Source organism: Drosophila tropicalis, unplaced genomic scaffold (assembly GCF_018151085.1).
Source record: "Drosophila tropicalis isolate 14030-0801.00 unplaced genomic scaffold, ASM1815108v1 contig_158, whole genome shotgun sequence".
NCBI classification, from domain to species: domain Eukaryota; kingdom Metazoa; phylum Arthropoda; class Insecta; order Diptera; family Drosophilidae; genus Drosophila; species Drosophila tropicalis.
The window spans coordinates 8,781,108-8,805,690 of NW_027172602.1; the positions used below are offsets into that span (position 1 = coordinate 8,781,108).

The 24,583-nt window shown below is 40.5% G+C and overlaps 1 protein-coding gene across 1 annotated transcript; it reads left to right on the plus strand.

The window, feature by feature from the left end:
* Nucleotides 1-14,020: 14,020 nt before the first annotated feature.
* On the plus strand, nt 14,021-21,380 carry LOC137586906 (uncharacterized). Its single transcript, XM_068303105.1, is given in 4 exon segments — nt 14,021-14,082; nt 17,964-18,506; nt 18,508-19,203; nt 19,282-21,380. Coding segments are annotated over 4 exon segments (3,153 nt in total). The 5' UTR covers nt 14,021-14,079; the 3' UTR covers nt 21,193-21,380.
* Nucleotides 21,381-24,583: the final 3,203 nt, after the last annotated feature.

Below are 24,583 nucleotides of genomic sequence, written 5' to 3' on the forward strand. Positions count from 1 at the left end.
TGACAATACCAGAACAATGCCAACGCGTACACTGACGTCGGCGTCGGTGCCGGCGTCGACTTCGACTGCGTCGATGAATCTGAGTTTTTGGCCCTGTCGATTGGGATACGTGCGTCGTGTATCTGTGAGATACTTGTGACGTAACCGCAGATGCCGCATTACTTTTACCACGCGCGTTGCCATCACACCTCCTCCCGCTCCGCACTTTTACCCTCTCTCTCTCTCTCTCTTAACACTCTCTCCCCGTTACCACATTGCTGACTTATTTATTGGTTTTCGTTTCGGTATCTCGCTTGCGTTTGGAATTTTTCATCGCATTTATCTCTTTGCCTCGACATTGTCGGCGTCTTGCGAGTTTTGCTTCTGCTGCAAACAGGCCACTTTCCAGCAATGACCTCAATTAAATGCATGCCACGCCCAGCTATCACACCTGCCCTACCTTCTGCCATGTCTTTCTCCCACTGCTCTCTCTCTCTCTCTCTCCCTGTCTTTCTCTCTGGCTCAGACCCTTAAACATTGTTTGTGGTCATGCATTATTTGATGACCACAAAAATTCTTTTTGACATTGCAAAAGTATGGCAAAAGGAGGCTTAGCCTAGTTGACATCAGTTCAGTCAGTCAGTCAGTCAGTCAGTCAGTCAGTCAGTCAGCCAGCCAGCTAGTAGTTATATGTTTATTCAAATTGCTGCTGACATTTGTGGTGGGCTATAGAAAATGGTGAGCAATGGGAGTAGAAGAAAAAAGGAAATGTAAATATTTAAATTGCCCAAATACCGCCATGACATATATAAAATTCTTCTCTTCTCTCTTTATGTGATACCCTTTCTCAACTAACATTGACTTGGTCATAGAAGTTGGCCAAAAGCCTAAGCTTATAAAAAATACTAACATTTTAACAATTTTAGTGCTATCTTTTAGTTAATTCTAAATGGAAAAACTTATTAGCTTGCTGTTAAGCTCTTTGTTAGTGCATAAAAGTAGTCCAGCAGATAGATTTTTAACTTCCGATAGCAATAACAACAATTTATCAACTATTTGATTTATTATAAATAATAATAATACAACAAAATTGTGTTGTCTCTTCCTCTTTTGGCTTTTGTTGTTGTATTATTGTCGCCCAGTATGAATTCAAATTGTTCTACTCTCACGAACTGTTTCAGTTTTCAATGTTTGTTCGATTATTTGCACAAGTTATTAGGTAGTGAAAACAAAATGTTGGTATACAAATACCAAAAATATCTCACTCAGTAAAATAGCCAAAAGAAAAAACAATAAAACAAAATCAAATAAATGAAATATATAAATAACCAAACTACTACAACTACAGCAACAATAACAACAATATCAAATGAAGAAGAGAACTCCGAAAAGGTTCTGAAATGGGAAAAAAATATATAAAAAAGTAAACCTTAATGCAACAAAGATAAACGTAATGGTAAGGGAAAACAATATGAAAAACAATGAAAAAATATACAATTTAATTAAATAAATGAGAAAGAAAATGGCACATGCCATAGATACACTGAAAAATATCGAAGAAAGTTTCGGTATGAGAAAGCATTTTGCTTTTGGGGCAAAACAAAGAGAGTTAAACAGATTGTCCGCCAAGTTATCTGTCTCTGTTAAGTTAATACTAGTTGGGAATTATAACCCCTTGTTGTGCCATATATTGCATGCCTTTGGCATTGAATCATATTGAATTTAGATACTAAATCACTATTGCTTAAAGTATTCAAGCTGATGGAGATAGAAAGATTTAAATTTAGGGAAATGAGTCCACAAACAGAAAACCTTGTTAAACTATTAAACCCAACTACATCATATGCATTTTACATCCCCACAATTGAACAATTCATTTCTGTAAATCTTATTCAAAAACGAAAAAAAACCCCCCCCATACTAACTTAATCCCTTCGGGGACTTAACCATAGAAAGGGAATTTTATACTATTCATTGCCATAAAGTTTTGAGAGCTTTTTTAAAGCCCCTTTTGTTTTCGCTTAGTGTAGTGTGTGGTAGTTGTAGTAGGTAGTAAGCTGGATATAAGATACAGATGGAGATACAAAATGTACGACAACTACCAAAAGTCCACACACGTTCGCATAGTTGCCAAAAATGACGAAAAATATGCAAATAAGCTTTATTATTTGACAGTTTCTATAAAATGCAAAAGCCACAAAAGGCAACAGCAGCAGCAACAACAACAACAATAACTTCATCAACGTCAATGAAACTTCTGCTGGGGGGGATTGGGACAGAGACAGTGGCAAAACTATAGATAAGAGGGAACAGAAAGAGCAACTCGGGAACCATAAACTCGTCCATCCAGCGTAGAAATGTATAAGGCACCTACACCATTCCGCTCTTCCATCTCAAAAATCACCTCATCAGCTCTACCTACCTACCTACCTACTTTTGCTCTACTGCTCTTTATCCTTCACGAAACACACATACATACATAGTTACTCATACTAAGATGTATGTACATACATATGACAAACTGAAATGCAATAAACAAGTTGACAACTCTGACAATTTTGACAAGAGAAACATGTTAAATGCTCAGAATTATGACAAGCGACAAGGAGTCGAAGCTGAAATGGCAACAGCACCGAAAGCGAAGGCAGAACAAACAGCCAAAATGGCATAAAGAATAAGTAATAAGCATGCAAATGTGGCAAGTGGAAAAGAGATAGGTAGACACACAGAGAGAGAGAGAGAGAGAGAGAGATGAAATGATGAAAAGGCAAATCTCTTGATACTGATATAGTTACTATTACAGTTAAAGTTACAATTACTCTTACCCCACCCCTACTCCAAGTTCAGTGGCCAACTCATGGATACGACAAATTATACTTTTGCCCAGCACTAGCTCGCACTTGACTTAATTACTGACAAAATAAAAAAGGACACATACACACACACACACACACACACACACAGAGACTTGCACAGAAACAAAGACTAAGAGAAAGAAAGAAATTGAAGGAACACCAAATGAAACAAAATATAAGCAGTTTTGGTTCATCCCGGCAACATCAAATCCCCTGCCCACCCACATAGCTCTTACCAACACTATGCTGGCCCACTCCCAAGTGTATACTCTAGCTGCGAGTGTTTTCTTTACCATTTCGTTTCTATCTCTGTATGTATGTATATGCATCTAAGTACCGTATCTGCGTTTCCTTTAAGTGCCATGGAAAACTATAAAAGTTGTTAAGGAAGCAGCAGCAAAGTTTCAGACTAAACAAAGTAATTGATGAAGTTGTTGGGGCGACAACAGCAACGACGAAAGAACGCGCAGGCTTTTGGTATGGGATGAATAGTGTAGGGTGGTGTTAGACCCCTCCCCCTATACATAGGCCCCATTTGTTAGTTTTTTGTTAATCGAAAGATAGAACCAAGCCCTAAAAACCTATTCCCACGACAGAGTTGATTACAACATTTTACTCGAACTTGTCAAAATTATTGAACGAATGTGAGTATGGATCATATCTGGGAAAATATTAAAATTAATTGGAAGAAAGAAGTTTTTGGAAACTAAACTTGTAAGTAAACTTGTATTAATTATAGTTCCCATAAAGTTGTCCAATTGCCCATTGCTGACGGATCAACATTTTAAACTGGCAGACACTTTTTCAAATATATTCACTCAAGATTCAAGTTTCGATTGTGTTTATGTTCGCATGTGTTTTTAACACTCGAATGGGTCTATGGTGGGAGTGTTTTTACAGCCGATAACAAAAGAAGTTTTGCTGCTTGTGTGTTCTTTTTATTCCACTTCCCCATCTCTCTCTTTCTCTATCTCTCTCTATCTCACTCTATCTATCTCTTACTTTGTCTCTTCTCGTTGGTTAGTTGTATGTACTTTTGAAATGCCTTTGGGCACAAAAATTTATTTGCAACTTGGGTGAAATTGATTTGCAAATTTACGAGTTACGCAGATAAAGGGACGGCACGAAATGAGATAAAATGGTACTATATATAGATATATGCATATACATATGTATGTGTCTGTGTCTATGTATCTAAGAGATACAAAATTATGACAGTCGACGATTAAATAATTTTATTTGCTCATTGTTGCTACTATTACAAAGTCAACACAATAAAAATGACCATTCAACGAGCTTGGCTTTGGCTTTACTTAGCTCTGATTTTGTGTTGTCGTTGTCGTTTTTGGATTGTTGTTGTTGCTGTTGTCCGACACTGTTGCTGCTGGCGACATTTGTTTGTCTTTTAATTGTTTGCTTTTATTGAAAATGCTATGGCTATAGCGCCATTGTAGCCGCTAATAAAATTATGCAAAAGTGTGTCAAACAAACACAATCGATGGGCAAACAAACCGCAAATGATAAATAATAATAAAAGCGAGGAACTAGTGAAACGCCACACCCTCTCACCCTCTCCTCCCCCACACCAAAGCCCGGGGAGTTGGCACACTGAAGATGGGAAAAATTTTCTCTGTACTCTTTGCTCACAATGTACACAAGTGCAGCAACATGGGGCAACATGGACAATCCGGGCAATCTTGGCAACAACAATTGATTACATAAATGCAAAAATTGTGCTTTATTTTGTTTTGTATGTCAATTTTCATTTGAATGAACTGCAGGTTATTGCACAAAGGGGTTAACAGGGCGAGTGGTTAAGTCAAAGGCTGTGTAGGTCGATTTCAAGATTTATATTTTTTTGCTAGTTCATTGTTAGATTTACATAAGTTAACAAGTGCAGGGACAAAATAAAGTCAAAGTGGAAGTCAACTCTGTCTGTTTTCTAGAATTCTATTAGTTTTTCTGGTCACGATTTCTCCACATCACTCACAATCAGACTCAAGTCAATTAACTACTTCTTCAAAGCATATAAACTTTGAATAATTTGTCAAATTTTGAATGCAGTTTGCAAAATAACGATCTAAGTAACAAACGGACATCAAATCTGTATAAAGAAATAGATTGAGCCTATAATATATTGAAAGTTATGGTTAAAAGTTTAAGAGGTTCAAGCATTGCCTAGTGCCCGATTAGCCATATACATATGTAGTTGGTTATTGTTCATTTTTTCATTCGATGGAAAATTGTAAATTGACTAAAATTTAGTTTGATTTTGGTCTCAGAAGTCGTTATAGTTATATACGTTTGGTAAATTGGAATATGAATATTACTGTTGTCTAACAGGTAAAATGTATACAACAATTGCCCGGAATAAGCACCATTTAACTCACTTGCCCCCCCGCCTTCTGGTTCGCTTATCTACCAACCATTACCTATTAGCTCGACACTAGCCAGCATTTCCTTTCTGATTACCACTGATTACAAGCTTTACAAATGGGCCCATTGACCAAAACTACCAGCATTGAGAGAAACAGAGGGAGGGGTGGGGAATGAAAATGAGTACATGGCCCAAAGAAGTTGAAAAAAGAGAAACATTACCAACAATAATGAGCTCAACTTGTTACGGTCTTTCTAATTTTATTGTTGGCCTTTGCTTAAACTTTGGGCAATCTTCCGACATTATCAAATCAAATTGTAAACGCATCCCGGAGCCAAAAAGAAAAGAGAGGAGAAAAAAAGCCAAGAAAAGAAATGTAAGCAATGCGATTGGCATTTATGCAATCTTCGCTGTTTATATTGTTGATGCGATCACGCCCAAGTGTTAACTGGCCCATTGTCGGTAATTGCATAATGATGGCCAAAAGCAGCAGCAGCCGCAACAGTCACAGGTTGGGCAAGCCCTTAATATGAAACGCATTTGGCATGTCTTTGATTTGGTTTGCCGTCTCTTGGCTCTTCACTTTTCTTCATTTTCTTCTTCTCATTTCTTTCACTCAGTATTTGCATTTCAATTATGCATTGTGCAGCAGAGAGAGAGAAAGAGAGATAGAGACCCCGACCAAGACCCACAGCAAAACCCCGAAACCAAACTGTAGACAAGGTAAACGAGCAAACGCAAAAGCAATGCCAAAACTAAACAGACAACAGGTAGACAAACAAAACAAGGGCAACGAGAAAGCGTGGCCAAAACGACCAAACGATGATGAAGCTGGAAACCAAATGATGATGTTGTACCTTATGCCTTGTGTATCTCGTGTCTTGGATATTTTGCTTCATGAAGATGCAGCCCACCTAAGTCAATAACCAACACCCCAGAACGAAGGCAACGAAGGCAACAGGCAGGCAGGACAGGTTCATACAAACATATGGCAATGGGAAAAAGGAAAAAAGGCGAAAACGACTTTTACATGCCTAACCAAAAAATATGTTTAAGAAATGCATTCAAGTTTTTTCCATTCTTCTTTAGAGTTAGAATGAATCACTATGTGAATGATTAATGACCATGGGAATGATGATGTGCTCGTTCCCCACAAAATTTTTCTAATAGCAGATATACCCGTCTGGCATAGGTATTGACATTCAAAGGCGAAAGGTGCGGAAGTGCCCGGATGAAGATGCGAAAATATTTGCATACGCAAAAATGTGGCAAAGAAAGCGGTAAAATGGATGCTGGAGCAGTAAGAGAGAGAGGGGGGAGAGACAAACTTCGTGTGTGTGTGAGTGTGTGTTAGGTTGTGTGTAGAGCAAAACTATAGTTGAAATACTTATGTGTAATTATGGCAAATGTTATTTGATTTTGTTAACCACTCAAACATCACCTAATATTTCCTTACCTCACAATATCTCATCTCAGCTCTAAAAGGGCCACATTGAATGCCCGGCTGATATATGTATGTATCAGCAAGCAGGGGGAGCAGGGGCTGTACGAATACACTCTATAATCCTACTCGAATTGGCATTATACGGTTGCTATTTGCTCGTTTTTGGTGCGCTGCTGTTTGCGCTTTCGCTCAAAAACTACAAACAACAATGAAGAGAAAAAACCTTTTGGGCAAAAATTATTCAAATATGGCTACTTGCAATGAGGATGTAAGGTTAGCATGGATAATGGTAGAGAAGGATAACCCAGAGATGGAAACTACTAGTTTTGACTACAATGCTTTGGCGAACTGCATCTCACAGAAAAATCAAACAAGCCAGCTTATCACATATCGAACGCAAAAGCACATATCGCATAATCAGTTGCCGTTCGAGTTTCAGTTTCATTTTCAGTTGCAGGAATCCATCCAACTAGCCACCCCCACCCCCTTCTCTGAACAAAGCCACAATTCTTTGCTCTGTGTATTTGCTGTTGTTGCTGAAAGGCTCTCAAAAGTTGCCATAACAGCGAACTGACGGGATCAAAGTTGGTCTGGCGGACAGAGACAGTATGCCTGAGAGAGAGAAACAGAAAAAAAAGAGAGAGAGCATAAACAAAACTCTGAACATGTTGTCAACTACCAATAGTTGGTAGTGCTTTAGGTCCTTCACGAGAGGGGTCTAGTGGTCAGGCGATGGCGCAGTGAAGCGTGTTTCAAGTGGGGCATCATCTAGTGGTTGGATCTAGTGGTCGAACAGTTGCAGCTACAGAATTTGGCATGACCATATTAATTATAGTCCTTTTGACCCAGGAATCGGATCCTTTTACTATTACATGTGCAATAAAATGAAAATATTTACAAGAAACTAAAATAATATTTGTTTCTCTCACAGTTTCTCTGAGGTAAACTTACATCAAAGATTGGCTTCAACAAAAAAAAGCTCATCCCTTTTGGCCTGGCTCAGGGATCCATGTGTGTGTGTGTGTGTGTGGGACGCCTTTGTGTTGCTGTCGTCTGAATTCTCTTTGCTCTTTAGACAGCATTCCACTTCGTTCATATGAAATATGTTCGTTACCTGGAGTCACAATAGTTCATCTCTTTTGTGTATCAATCAAAGGCTTGGCAATTTGGAACGGAGGTGGGTTCAGTTCGACAGGTGGGAAGGTATCTAGTAACCTGCTGCTGGTGCTGGTGCTGGTGCTTGGCACTTGGGACTCTCTCGGTCACAATAAACACAATTAGACAAAAGTTGATGCTTTGAATCTGATTGCTGGATTTCCTCTTGCCCAACTATCTCTTGCTCTATAGTTTGATTGGCCCCCAAGCAGACCTTAATCGAAAGTAATGCTCGCAATGAAATTTCAGTTGTTGTTGTTGTTTCTATAGTTTAACTGATCCCCCCGACAAACTGTAGAAAAGTAAAAAAAAAAAAAGAAAAACAAAAACAAAAATCAACACAGGTCCAAAGTTGAGAAGGGCGCCTTAAGGCGTTGGCTTGACCAGTGAAAGTTAATTGAACGGACGCACAAACAAATACACACTCATACACACACACATTATAGGTGGAAGTGGGAACTAAACTGGCTACTGTGAGATCGATAACCCATTCCTAGCTCCTATCCCTGTACCCAAGCCCACCATTCACCATCATCAAAAGATTTGAGTGATTAGCATTAACGATTGACAGACTTTTTGGTTTTTTTTTTTTGTTTTGCTTTAAGAGAGAGATGCAAATTGGTCACCTAAAAAGATGAAGGAAATTCTGTTATATAATAAAGGGGAGCCTCATTAAGACAAGTGCATGACATTCACTTCCACTCCCCTCCCCACATCCGAAACAATCGAGCTTGAAAAAGGAAGATGTCTGCGAATTTAAAAGCGGCGACACAAATTTTTGTACAGTGGAGCAAAAGCTAATGTGAGAAAATGTCAGACAGCATACAACAACAACAACAACAAAAGGCATTTAAACACGCCTGTTTTTGTTGTTTTATGTTTTAGTGCTCGCATGGCATTCCATTTCTAATTGAACAACGTGTTATTTGTTATGCCCACACAGTTGGAATGAGTTATGGTTACAGTTTTTGTCATCGCCATAAAGAACTGGGTGGGAGGGACTATGGTTTAACTCAAAATAAACGCGACGCCTTGGTGATCTAGTGACCGGATCTGGTCATTGGTGATCTGCCTCTCTCGATAATTAATCGATTAATCGATGTAAGCACAGTGTGCCGAACGCATAACTGCCGTTTAGCGAGTCACCTTTCCTTCTAGTAGTGTATGCCCATTTTGCGCAATGGGTGAAAGTTGAGGGCCTCTTGGCCAAGTCGCGTCATCGCGTCATCTCATCATCGTTCGCACTCCCACACACACACACACACACACACACACACACACACACACACACACAAGATATACACGTTTGATTTTGCAGATGCTTCAAAATATGATTTTCTTTTTGGCCCCGTCAGTCGACAAAAACCAAAAGAAAACCAAATTGTATGATGAGGCAGCTGCATAATTCAAAAGCGTTCGACAAACGTTTCCGCAATTGAAAGCTACGTTTAACACCTTTTTTCTCATATTTCGTGTGCGTTTTTTTTTTTTTTCTAGTCTTTTCCACTCTTGAACTGAAGACGATTAATATGATAATTTATGGCCGACTCCAAGGCAAAACGCAACGCGCAACATAAATCTGCAGACAAGCTTTAGGTCGTCTGGAAAAATGTTCATAGAGAAGGGGATGACTTGTATGTGGGCTGTGGGCTGTGGGGTGTGGGGTGGATAGGTCGAAGTACTAGTGGGTGAAATTTGTTTTCATGCCCACACATAAGCATACAGATCTCTGGTTGGAGTGTCTCATAATGAGAGAGACCTTCGACCTATTGTGCTCCTCCCGTCTCCATCTTCATCTACAGTTCTCCCTTCAGTTCCTAGTGCTGCTCATTGGTAATGCAAATGAGATGCGTGCGCTCAAATTGAAATGGCAAATGTTGACAGCAAGAACATACACACACACACACACCACACACACACACTTGAAGAAAACTCAAAGTTAATCAAGAAAATATTTATGTAGAAAATGCGAATCAGCCACACAATTCTTATGCCCAATTTCTATTTCTAAGTCGGTAACTAGAAAGCAAAGAAGAGATGGAAGGAAAGAAGGACATGAAGAGGGTGGAATGGCTGTTTGGCTGTTGACACTCATAGAAGTCAGTAATTTTTGCCTGCTGATAACGAGATGGGTTCTTTGGGTTATGGCAAAGTATTAAATATCAATATTATAATTTGCAACTTGTGGAGCTAACCTCGGAATAAACATACATACATACTTCTCTTTTGTACAAAAATTTTGGTATATAAAAACATATTTATGAATTTTCTATTCTGCATTCTGAGTTTGCTCTTCCGAAATAAACGAATGCGTATGAATGAGATGCGCGTTGCTTCCACTCATTTGCATTAGAAGGGCAGTGGAAAATCGTTGGAGTGTGGAATGGGGGGAGGCCGTGTGGGGAGTGGGGTGCCGACTGATTAACATAAAATTAAACGTTCAAAAGGAATGCGGCAAAATGGGTTTGAGACTTGAGTCTCAACTCGACTTCAGTCGAATCAACTGGGCCTGGGACCTGACTGATAAGCCAAGGCGCGGCGATAAGCGCATTTAATTAGCATTAATTAAGGCAAATTGCGAGACTTTCAGGCAACAGCAATACACAATGAACAAGAAATATATACATATATATATGGAGAGAAGGAGAGAGAATGAGGAGGAAGTAACAAAGAGTAAGAGGAGGGAAGCCAGAGTCCCATAAATGGTAGCATAGCGAGTTGTGAAAGTAAGGCAATGCCAATGACAATTGTAACTACACAAACGCAATCAATGAGTTTTTTTTTTGGAGCACGCGGCATGACAAATTGCCTATCCCCCCTCCAAACTCCCCACCCCCTTTGTCACGCACATTCAAAGCAACACCCACACCCATAACCCAACAGAAAAACGAGAGAAACAGAGAGAGAGAGAGGGAGGAGAGTGAGTGAGATTGGTAGAGGGTTAAGAAGCGGATGCCAACACTTTGTGAACGCCAACACCAACAACAAGACCCAAACCTAAACCCAGGCCCAATATCAAGTGTCATAGAAGTCCGGCACAGTGGTAACATTAACTCAAATCATATAGCTGGCCAATAATTTGCCAAATTGGAGCAGATTATACGCTAAATGACACCACAGTGCGGCATCTGTATAGAGAGAATGAAAGACAGCAAGAAGAAAGCGGATTACGCAATATTTGCGTCATGGCCTAAAGCGAGACTGAGACCATGGTCGACCATTGCCGTTGCCGATGAATATCGACAAAGATGAAGAGACTCAGATGGAGATGAATATAGCAACGATGAGGACTGGACTCGCATAATTGCGGCTACACCTGAAATCGAGGCCCACAAAAAAAAAAAAAACCCCCCGCTCTCCTCATATACTCGGGATCCCACTTTAGCACAAATGTGGGCGAGGCCTAGCAGCAGGTAGTGTCTCTGTCTCTGCCTCTTTCTCTGCCTCTGTCTCTGCCTCCATCACCTATGCTCGTCTCATGACATTGGAATGCAATTTCACTTCTTTAAATATTTTCTCAATTGTTTTTTTTTTTTTTTCGTGGAGGTGTGAGATCAGATGAGACGAGATCGCTGGTAATAAGAGAAATATTAAATATAAAGCGACTTTTTTTTTTGCATTTTACCAAAATGTGAAATTTTATTCAATTTACTTTTGAGACACACACACAGACACAGACTGAGGGCCATTTCAATTATTTTTTAATTACTTTTTGTTAAACACTTAACGTGTTTATTGTGTCTGCAAAATAAAGCCACTTAGGGGGTCGATTATTAATTATGATTAGCATTCTTTTGCAGCCAAAACAAAAGCATTATGAACTCTAATTACTTCAGCGACAAATAAGTCGCTAGTCCTTTGCAGAAATATTATTTCTAATAAAGATTTAAAAGATAAAAATAAAGATTTTGAGTGAAAATGAATGAAATAAGATCAAAAGAAAAGTAATTCTAGTTAAAACTTAAGTATTTAATTAAGTAATTAAAGAGTGCCTACCCTCAATTTTCGTTGGCTTGGTTAACTACAGATTCAGTTTTATATGCAAGTGATTTACTTTACTTCTAATTAGCCAAATGATGTATGTAATTACTTAAGCAACTACTTAAATGAAAACTTTAATTACAAATAATGGAATTGTAATGGCTAATGTTCAAATAATTTATTGTCCAATGCATTTGATTGGCCCTGCTGCTAAAGCTGTTGGCCAGAGAGGGGTAGGCGTAGGGAGCAATGGTACTTGGAACCCTTTTGCACATTTTAACACAAAACGAAAGTAGCCTTTAAGTGTAAGCTCTCGAGGAAGTAAAAGCGCAAATAATTGCGACCGACCGAGTACACAATAATACGACAAAACAAAAAACAAAATAAAGCCAAAAATAAAAAAAAGACGAAATACAAAAAACCTGCAGCAAGCATGACAAAAGCAAAAGCAGGCAACAGATGCGGCAGAAAATATTGGCACTTAACTTGTTGTTGTTCGTGTTGTTGGTGTTGTTGCTTTTGCCTGGTCACATGCTGGCCATGAGGCACCCGCAAGATGCAACAACAGGAAGTACAAAGTTGGATACAACAGCAGCAGCAGCAGCAGCAACTACTGTGAAGTAACTAACTAACCTGGCCAGAAACCTGACCAAAAGATGCAACCAAAGTTGCAGGTTTGATACGCTGCAACTTTAGTTTAACTCTTTTTTGTTTTCTGTTTCTTTTCTTTTCATTTCTTTTTTGGCGAGGCGGGAGGAGGCCAATGTTTAAGTTAATCAATAAGGCTAAAGGAGCAGCATTGTTGTCCCTCCCTACCCCGCTATCATCGTAAGGCCGATTCGGGCTTAATGCCTGTGAAAGCCATAGGAGCCAACAAGTTTGTTGTGCTTCTTTGAGTCGGCCCAAAGATAAGGTATGTATGAAGAAGGCGATGCTGACTTGGGGGGAGGAGGGGAAATGACTGTGAGTTTTGGCCCAAGAAATGCAAATGAAAGCGAAATCGAATCACGCGAAGGCCGACTGTCGACGCCTCGACGTCGCAGCTAAAGTCAACGTCGCCATTGCCGTCGCTGTCGGTGTCATCGTCATCGTCATCGTCATCATCATCCTCAGCGCTTAAGAGGAAAACTTGATCTCTGCACCAGCCAGCTATGCTGTGCATATGAATGACTCAACGAAATTCGACAAAAACCCAGAGACAAGAGAGAGAAAGAGATTGAGAGGAAGATGGAGATAAAAAAAGAGAGGTAGAAAGAGTGCCGCTGGCAAGTGTGATAATCTTTGTTCTACCAAAAGTCGTCGATAGTGTTAACTGAAACGAAACTCTGACCTTAGGCACACTAAATGCTAGTGAGATCGTGACTTAAATTAATAGGTCAAATGATTTTCAATACCAAATTATATATGGAATATATATAAGTCCGCCTATATGGCTAGATCCGTTAACCGAATGTCTCATGATGGCTGATGGCTCATGGGCTTTTCCAAAGACTCCTCTTATCTGGTTGCATTTGCATTTTGTCATGCCAAGTATTGGCCACATATTGCCAAACTGGTCGCCAGAAGACAGCGAAAGAGACAGGGAAAGAGTGGGAGCTCTTTTTCTCTTTGTTTCTCTGTCTCTCTATGCTGCTGTCCCTTTAACTAGGCACCTTGCTCTTGGCTCTTGCCTTGGCTCTCTGTGCCTGTGTGTGTGTGTGTGTTTGTGTGTGTGTTGTTTACGAAATTTCTTCACTTTCGGTTTCCGCTGCAACTGCGCAGCCAACTTTGGCATCGGCATCGGCTTCGACGCCCGAGCTTTTGGGGCTGAGGCTATTACCTATATGAGCTGGCGTTATCATCTGTGCGGCAGCATTTTGAACTCGAGAGTGACAAGCGACGGACCGAATATCTATATAATATATATACATAGATATTTAAAAATATATATATATATATTTTTATGTATATATATATCTATAATTCCCCCTTCCAATCCCGTCGAGAGTGAATTCGTGATCCGTGTTCCGCGTTTTTTCGGTTAATATTTATTTTTTTTTCCTCGCCACACCAAAAAAAAAAAAAAGAAACTCAACTGATATAAGCCAACAAAAAAAAGCAAAGCTTATCCTGCAGTGAAGTGTTAAAGAAAATTATTCATTTTTTTTTTCGTTCTTGTTGTTCTTTAAAAGTTAAAAGTTTGGATAAGAAAGCGAATCAGAAATATCAACAAAAAAGGAGAGAAAAAAAAGATAACCGAGGATAAATCATTTCAATAATCGTCAGCAAGCAAGCAGCTCATCTCATTCATGGTAAAGAAGCAAACGAAATTCAAAAAGAAAATCAAAAAGCCAAAGAAAGGACCAGAAATAATTGTGCTAATTGGAATTAATTGCAAGAAAAAAAGGATTATGACAGAACAAAACTCAAATACAAGTGGCAAATGATAGGAAAATGTTAACATTTGCAAATTGGCCAAATGATAAGAGACAGAAAGAAAGAGAGATAAAGAGAAAAACAAACTGATAAGAAACCATGAAGATGGGCTTCAATTTTCTATCATTATCTAATGAGATATATTTCGTTGTTGTTGTTGTTGTTGGTATTGTTTTGTGGTAGCTACGCCTGCGCAGCATTTAGAACATCTTCGACCTTGCCCACGACCTTGATTAATTGATAAGGGTTTTTAGTTTTTCGTTTCTTGGTTGCTTTTTCTTTAGTCTTATTTGATTTGATTTAATGAAAATTGATATAGGACAATTCCAATCCCAAACAAAAGACAAATCCTTTAGCCAGATTATTCATTAGCCCTAACAGCAGCAGCAGTAGCAGCCATAGAAGCCTTTTTTGTTAGAGCCAGCCAAAAACATAATTTATTCATTATCGAAATTGATTCATAAATAATTTCAGCATTCACATTTTGGCCATGTTCTATTGCTGTTGTTGTTGTAGACGCAAATTTAATTAACGCAGATTACGATTCTCGATTTTCGTTCAGGGTCCACATTTTTGGTAACGTCAGGTAGAGAGAAAGAGACGGAGACCGAGAGAGAGAGACGTCTCAGCTGTGGCCCAAATTAAGGCCATAAGCAATGAGTCCCACAAGACAGTAATGAATTGTAAGAAGGATGTATCTACACAACCCTTCCTTCGGTTTCTACCCTCTTAACTTTTTTGCCTCTTATTGTGGAGGGGATGCCTCCTAGGCTCAACCAGTCGATTGTGCGAATTGTTCATCTTCGAACTGAATATTTTGTCGTTTTCTTAACGAGAGTGAAAGTTCGCCGGCTGCTGCTGCTGTTGTGTATTATTGCTGTCTGGCGCTCATTTGTTTTGTCCGCTTGTCGGTCTGTCGTCTATCCGTCTGTCTTTCAGTTTATTTGTTTGTTATTGCTGGCAGGTATATACATATGAGTCTATGTATATGTGTTTTTTCTCCATTTTTTTTTTTTTTGTCAATTGTTTAGCATCAATAACAAATATTTGTAAGCTATGCTAATGAACAACCAAGCAAAACAAAACAAAACAAAGATCGAAACGTATGCGAACAGAAAGTAGTAAGCGGCTGGTAAGGGAGCAACAGAAAGTCTTCTTTTGGCACAGGTAGAAGATAAACTTTAACTCATTCATTTGGCCCACTCACTCACTTACTCAATCAATAACCAGATATACATAGATATTGCAAGATAATGCCAAATGATGGTTTGTGTTTTGTTTGTATTGTTTTTTTGCCCGTATTTTTGTTTTTGCCACCAACCAACCGACCAACCGACCAACCAACCGACCAACTGACTTAGTAACTTTGAAAATAAAAGTTGATTGCGAAAATGAAAACAATTCAATGAAGTGCTGCTGCGGCTGCTGGCCACATGCGGGTCACTTCACACGCTTCATAGACACAATGCTACCATCTATCTACCTGGCCATCCCTTCTCTCTCCGCCACCTCCTGTCCGCCGTCCCTCTTTTTCCCTAGTTTTAATTGTTTTTGCCATTTCTTGCGCTTGGCTTTTATAATGTATTTTCATTATAATTTCACTGCCAGCAGCATTTGTGACACCTACTCATCCTCACGACTGACGCCTCAACTAAATAATAAAAAAAAAAAACAACTCAAAACTCCAGCAAAGTGAAAGTTTTTCTCTTTTGTTGTGGGGCTCTTTTGTTGTTGTTGTTGGTGTTGGTGTTTCTTCTTCTGCTACTTTTTCGTTGGTCTCTTCTTCAGCTCTACGTCTTATGACATTTTAACGCCGTTGGGCAAAAAAAAATAAACACCAAAGAAGAAGAAAAAAGTTTATATCTCGTTGTGTTTTGTGGTTTATTGTGATATTCAATGCGCATCGTTGACCATTACCATTGAGGTGCCCCCTACCTCTTCCCCTTCCTCTCGCTCTTCCTTCCCATTCACCATTATCATTCCTATCCCATCACTTCAACCAATTGCGAATGTCTTATGTAATTGTGGTAAAAGAGTGAGAGAAGCGAGAGAGTTTATTGTATAATAAATAAAATTATTCATCTTCATCTATCTGTGTATGTTTGTATATTGCCTCGTAATGAGATGCACTTGGATGATATACAATCTGTTTTGACCAATGAATTTGTTAGCCAAAATATATACGATAAGGCCAAGATGTTGTGCTACCTTTGTCTCTAGAGTCACTGATCAAACTTTATGAAATTAGCTAATATGTTGAAAGAAGAACTAGAATAACGAATAACATAAATCTGCAGAACTAAGAACAACATTTTCTCTTTCTTAACGTTGTAATTCTCAACTAGTTTTGGCACTGAGCGTAATTTTAAGGCTCTCTAATCGAATCAAAGTCTGTCAATATCGAAATACAGATAAGGATGTCCATGAAAGAATCTTCTTTGCCAGCTTCACCTCAAATGGGCACTTTATACATTTCTAGGAGTTTAGTTAATTTCATTTTAGTGTCAGGTTTTATGTATACCTTGAAGATAATCATAAAATAGTCAACATTTTAACAAGCTTTAGACTGTTACTATGATTTACAGTTAGTCTATGTAATATTTTAACAACTAGTCTGGCAATTATATGTTGCTTTGAGTGTGGTTTTAGTTAACAATAGTTAACAAATGGTTTTGGATTTTTATGTGCCTCTCGTTTGTCATTAGTTATCTGTACTTCTCATCAGATATCAATTAAAATTTACAGCAAATCTTTCACTTTCGATATTGGTAATGCCCGTCATGCATAATATTCCGTACGTATTCGAGTTACAACGGATCCATTTCGGTTTTTCATTATTTTGTCTTGCCAAATTGGCTTCGTTTTTCCATTCACACTTCTCGTTTTTGGCTTAAATTTTGTTAAAATTTAGCTAATTCGCATGCTGCGTGGCCAAAAAAAGAAATAGTTAATGTTGATACTGTTGTTTGGTTGTACAACAACATAAAACCAATTAAACGCCGCCTGCTCTTTGTATTGTTTTTTCTTCTCTTTTTGTTTTTATTTGTTTGTTGGCACGAAGTAGCCGTTCGCCTCTTGAATTATTGATGATGATGACAGCGACGACAACGATGACAGTGACGATGATGATGATGATGATGTTGATGAAAGGGCGGAATGGGCAGAGAGAGAGAGGGAACAGAGGGGACATCTCAATTATGTTTTAATTAGAGCATAATATGACAATTAGGGGAGAGCGAAACACTTTCAGCCACCACAAAAAGGGTGCAGGGTGCAAATTAGCGCAAATTATTGTTATATAACATGCGTTTGAAATCAGTAAATAACCCAAACAGAAACCAACAAAAAAAAAGAAGAAATATATATATGTGTGTGTGTGTTTTGATACATATATAATGACACCTGACACCGCTAAGCCCCGCGAGCGTTTTGGGGTCATAAACAAAGTCAAAAGGGTTGAGGTTGAGGTTGATAATATTTTTTTTTTTTTTTGTTTTTGGCCTGGGGGGAGCTTAGACAGGGTTGTAGGCGGGGCACTTCTGACAAATGTTTGCTGCGGTCAAGGGTCGAGGCCACAAAAAGCCATTGTCAAAAGCTCTTAACTGCCGCTTGGATAATATCTCACTCAATTCTGGCGGCATTTCATTTCATTTCGCTCATGATAAATGGTCTGAGTGTTACTTAGCGGAAAGAATATGTAATATATGTATATGCAACTTGATTTGACTGGATTTCTTTTGGGTTTTCTTTCTCCTAGATGCTGTTACGTTTCACATTATTGACAACACTTTGCTTTTGTGCCGCTCAAGCGGTGCTTAGTGGCAAAGATTTAAAAAGACGCGAAGCGGGCTTCGATACCTATGGACCCCCACCACGACCAGCCCCGCAATATGGACCACCACCACAGCAGCAGCAGCAACAACATATACCCCATCGTGAATATGGTGTGCCACAGCAGATTCCATTCCGGGAATATGGTCCACCTGCACTGAAGTACGGACCTCCTAAGCTTAACTTTTTGAATGGAGGTGGCGGCGGCGGTGGTGGTTCCAGCTCCTCGTCGTTGCATGAACAGATCAAGACACATTTCGGTGTGCCAAAACCATTCTATGGTCCTCCTCATATTCAGCATAAGCCTGCTCCTCAGTATGGACCACCACCACCGAAACCACAGTACGGACCACCACCACCACAGTATGGACCACCACCTCCACAGCCAGCTCCCCAGTATGGACCACCACCACAACCAGCTCCCCAATATGGACCACCACCGCCATTGAAGTTGCAACATCGTCCAGCTCCCTCAGTACGGACCGCCAAAACCACAGTACGGGCCACCACCACCACCACCGCAACCACTGCCACTGCCCCATTCTGCCCCATTGTTTAAGCCAGCTCATCAACCGGCTACATCCTATGGACCACCCGCTTCGGGACCCCTCAACTTGCCACCTAAGCCACTGTACGATGCACCACCACCCAATTATGGACCACCACCATTGCCAATCAGTTTGCCTGGACCACAGCCGGCTAGTTTTAACCGTGTGCCCGAGACCACCATCATTCTGAGTGGCCAAGGACCCAGCGGTCCTGGACCCCTCATCGGAGGTCCCGGTCACGGCCCCGTCAAGCAAGTTCAAATCCAAATCGATGCCTCTGGCCACACGCACAGTGTGAGTGGATCACAAGCACCCTTCCACACGGCTTGTGACGGCTGGAAACCCATTCCGGCTCCCGTTGGCGCCTACGTTGAACAAAACCACATTGAGACGCAGAGCGGCTACAGCAACGTAGCTCAGGCCCAGGCTCAGGGATACAGTGGGTCAGGTGGCAGCATTGTCGACGGCCTCACCGACGAACAATTGGTTGCAGTGGCTTTACAGGGCGGAGGTGGTGCTGATAATGTGCATGTTTTAACTGGTGCCGGATCTGGACCAGGACCATCGGGTCCGTCTCTCGATGCACACATTAACTCCATTGAATCGGAAGCGCTTCAGGTGAGTTTGAGTTTTCCAAACTTAAAATGATCGTTCTCATAATATAGTCTCTCTCGTCTCTCTCCATCTTTTATACAGGTATCTATTGGGTCAATTGATGACTCTTATACCAAGCCACCGTCAGATTCTTATGCTCCCGGCTCGGTGCACGCTCAAAAGTATCAGACTATTGGACATTCTCTGCCGCCGCCACCACCCAGTGGTAACTATGGACCACCACCACCACCACCCAGTGGCAACTATGGCCCACCACCACCACCCAGTGGCAACTATGGACCACCACCACCACAACCCATTGGCAAATATGGCCCACCACCACCACCCAGTGGTAACTATGGACCACCACCACCGCAATTCGCTGCCCTTACAGGAGGAAGTCCCAGTGGTCAATACGGTCCACCACCATCAGGTAACCCACAGTCAATTGTGCAACACGGAGGCGTGCAGCCAAACAAACCAGTTGCCTACCGTCCTCCCGTACCGGTTGGCCTGATTGAGTCCATTGGAGCCACTGTCCAGCATTTGGATCAATTCGGTGTTAAGCCACAACAGCAAGCACCCACTTATATACCGCCAGCTGCTCATGAGATTGCTCTAAGCGGACCACCTGCACCACCAGTGCCAGCTCCACAGGCTTTGTATCAGCCACCACCGCCAGCATCGCAAGGTCACCAGGTGATTCTGCAGCAGCAATTGCCACAACCTCAGCCTGGACCAGCTTTTGTTCACCATGCGAAACCACAGCAATTCGGACCACCCCCACCACCACCACCACAACCACAGCCACAATACTTGCCTCCACCACCACCACCACAATCTGCGATAGCACGTCCCACTCAGCAGTACTTGCCACCCAACCAGGCAGTCTTCTTCCAGCAGCAGCAGCAACAGCAGCAGCATCATCACTCGGAGAATAGCTACAGTGCCTCACAGTACAACCAACAGTTTGTCCACTCTCAGGGTCTGCCTTTGTCCCAGCAAGCTCCACGATTCAATCAATTGCCACAGCAGTTACCCCAGCAACCGTTGGTGGTGCACGATTGCGGACACGGACCCAATCTAGTGAGCAGCAATGGCTATCAAGTGGAGCAGCAGCAGCAGCAGCAGCAGCAACAGCATTTCGGCAGCATATCAGCTGCTTCCTCTGGTGCCTACAATGCCATCTCGCAGAGCATTCCCGTGGCCGAGCAGCATACACAATTCTTAGCTGATAGCTATGGACCACCCGCCTCTGGCAATGACATCGATTTCGATCACACTGGTTATGCTTCTCAGAAGAACGCAGTCGCTGCCTTGCCCGATGGCACCGATCCTCAGCAATTGCCCGGTCTCGATGGCCTCAATGTGATCTCGGCCCAGAAATCTCAGAGCATACAGTTGGGCGATGGCGCAACCGCTCCATCCCAGAACTTCCAAGTACAGTTTGGTGGCTCATTGAATAATCCACAAAATGGAGCAGTCACAGCGAACGGTGACCAGTCGGCCAATCACGAGGAGATTCTCTCACAGGGTCTTCTTCAGTCCATTTTGACGGCCATTGAGCAGCAGCCACAGCAACAACCGGGCCAGTCCCTTCCTCAGAACCACAAGGCCCAGAGCCGTTCCGATGACGAGCACGAGGAGCATGGACATGAGCATGGTGATCAGGTGGAGTCCCTGGATGATGAAGATGAACATGATCATGCGAACAGCGCCTCGAATCGCGTCGAGGTGCGTGTCCTGCCTCCAAGCGACGCCCAGGAGGAGGAAACCCCTGCGGAGGTCAAGGAAATTGAGCCAATTGTGGCCGCCGATGTCGGGGGAGGAGGAGAATGCCAAGCATTAGGCACTAAGTCATTAGTTATCATTCAAAATCCTCATCTAGCTGCTTTATTCGTATTTATTGCTGCCTCATCACCCACACACACACCCACACACACACACATACACATACTTATCATCGAGTTTCTTTCTCTTCTATTCTTCTATATTCGTTATGATTATTATTAATATTATTATTATTATAATTATTATTGTTACTCTTATTATGCTACTCCCGATTATAACTTTTTCGTCTCACACACATAAACACTCACTATCTCTCTCTCTCTCTCTCTCGTGTGTGACCATAAGTTGCCATAAAGAGACAGTGTAGAGGACACGGGAGAGGGGAGAACGAACGATACACACACACCCACACACACACAGACAGATACACTCAAAGAGAACAATAGAAGCTAAAACAAGAGAGTCGACAAAAGATATTGATAACAAAACATATCGATATCGAGATCCAAGTCCTAAATTGAGAATTGAGTAAAGCAAATTTCATGTTTAAGCTTGTGTATAAAAATTATTTAAACTAAATAATTTATTTATTATTACCTTGTATTGTATGTTTTAAACGAGCAACAAAATAAAACAAAAAAAAAAAAAATAATTATAAAAAACAAAAATAATTTACATTCAAGATGATATCAGATATATGAAATATGTCATTATGTTTTCCTGACCTTGTCTTCTAATCTTGGTGAAATCGTTTAACTAAATGTGAGGACTAAAGATAGATGGATAAAGACAATTGATTGACCTATTGAGTTTAAAGGACTTTAAATCTTTATTGATCCATCTTTACCTTAACAATTCACTAATGTGAATCGATTCACATTGTAAATTTTACACGATATAACTTACTGAAGAGGCTAATTGATTGCTGTTGCTTACCTTGGCTATGATGACAAATGGAAAATTGATTCTAACACAAAAAACATGCACATTTTTCAAAGTTGGTAATAATTTTGGCTTAACCAATTGTAAAGTTGGCTTGCAATGATTAAGCACATTTGGCTGAGGCTATGTGATGGGCCCTTGATTTTTGTAGGGTCATTTGAATACATGAGTTTTTGCAATTAACAATTGCCATGATATTTTAAGCATCGTTCATTCAGCTATATATATATATCCATTATAATTTCTAATGACTATTTTCTCTCTCTTTTTTATGTTTGCTTTCTTTCGTGACCCTCACCTCCCTGCGTTATTGTGATTTCTTCTTCATATTCATGGCCTTAGCATCTCATCGTGATGGCTAATGAATAATTTTTGTGATTTAGCGGCAAGTTTATTTTTTTCACTTGAAAGTGGCTGCTGGGGGTGGGGTGGTAAGAGGAGGTGGGAGTCAGCGTCGGTTATGCACAATTCCAATTCCATGGCATCCGTATTCGCATCAAGTTTGATTCCCATTTGGCCAAGACTAACCAACAAGAAACAATAAAAGACATAAAATTAATTAAATTAGCCATAAACAAAGCGAAAGGTGATTAATTAACTAGAAATTTATACCGTTATATAACAAGCCGGCCGAACAGGACGGGCAGACGCACGAGCAGAGGAAAAAGGCATAAAAGACGTGTCCAAAGAATGGGCTGTGCAGCCAACTGAAGTGGGCGTGGCTCGACTTTATTCTCCCCTTTATCGTCTCCCTCTCTGTCTTTGGCTTTCTCCTTTCTCTTGTTCATTTCTCCTTGCCTTATTTGCTCATTCATTAATATTTGGTCCTGACTGGGTCCTTGGTGAACGTTTTCGCCTTGCTTTTGATTTGCTCTGACCCGTTCCTGCTCCCCCCTTGCTCATTCTCTCATTTTCATTCCCATCCTTACGGCAGTCAGTCATGCCAATTTTTCTGGCCATCGCCTACACTGCGACTTTTGTTTGTTGAGGGCGGTCAGGCATTGGGCGTGGAAAGTTGGCGGTGCTAGGGGGTGGGTGGTATTTGATGGTACAAGGCGTTTTCATTTTCAGTTTGCACGCTTTTAATTAATGTTATTAAAAAGTCGAAATGAGCTGCAGCCCCCAAGAAAATGGTGGCGGGCCTCTTGTGTTGCATTTGCCTACCTACCTTACTACCTACAGACCAAAGAATGAAAGAAAATAAATTGGGCCAACGATCTTCGGATACCCTGTAACAGAAGTAGGGCAGAGTCGCCAATTGAGGCACTTTGTTTTTAATTAAATTTTGTAATTAAATGTAACTGAATGGAGCAACATTTCATTCTTATTTGCCTCAACAAATATGAAGTTCATTTTGATTGAATTCTTAAATCAAAGAAGGAGATTCTTAATTATTAGATAAAGGTAAAAACAAAATGAAGTGTGTATTATATAAGTTAAATCAATAATGTTGTTCATTTATAACGTATACGCACAGTGTACGAGATAAAATAATAGCAAATTAACTTCATTCAAAACCATTCATTCGATGAAGATATATTCAAGTGATGATGAAAGTTTTAAGCCCAAAAATGTTCACAACGATTTTGATATATTTAATTTATTTGATATATTTCGTAACCCAGTAAATGAAAATAGAAGGATGAATGGCTGGATGCTCTTGCAAATCGTGCAACTGATATTTCTTATTTCTACGAACGGACGATTCGAAATAAAATGAAAAAACATCAAAAACAAATATAAAGAAAAACGGGAAATTTGAGGCAAAAATCATGCCGATTGTGGGCCATGATATACATACATATCCGTAGGGGGAAAAGAAGAGAGGTAGAGAATTTGTATGAGGGAAAGTAAAGTGAAAAATGCACCACAAAACAATAAAAGAAAATCCAATGAAAATTGTTGATTTTTCAGCGTTTTACTTTAGTGTTTTTGTTTTGTTTTATTTGCATTTAAGTGTTGTTGGCCAGCCGGTGCTAGTGTTTACAAGGCGTATGCGTAATATGGGCACAACGAGTATGCCAAGTGTTTTTTGTGTGTGTGTTTGTGTGTGAGTGTTACTGTTTGCTATTTGCTCAATGCATCGCCCATTCAATCTGTTCGCTTTTATCCTTTCGTTTCGTTTCATTTTGTCGCTTTGCATCGTTTTGTTTCACATTCAGTTTATTCTTTTTTATGCAGTTTCTTTTGGTGCCTACTTTGTGGCCTTCTGGATACTTTTGTTTGGTTTGGTCTTCTGGTCACGCAGATTGTGGCGCCCCTAATTACAGTTAATTGGTGACACAGGGTGGATGCCAGCAACAGTGCAAAAATACACAATTTTCCACTTTGTACTAATCAAGAACTCATTATCCTTCATTATGCTTTTCAAGTTGCCGTGTTGGCGACAACGACGACGGCTACGACGTCGATGACGACAATAACAGCTGTTTCTGTTCTCGCTCTCATGCAACTATGCCAACTACAACAACAATACAAAGTATTGTTATTATCCCTCATCTTGGTCTTATCGTTACATTCTAACTTTAACTCCAACTGGGCGAGCAATCATTCATGTGGTTTTCCTAGGAACTGCAACTGATGCCAGCTGCCTGCTGCCTGTTTAAATTATGCACAATTTTATAAATGCCGCAGCAAATGTCACCCACCACACACAGCACACATCCCCACA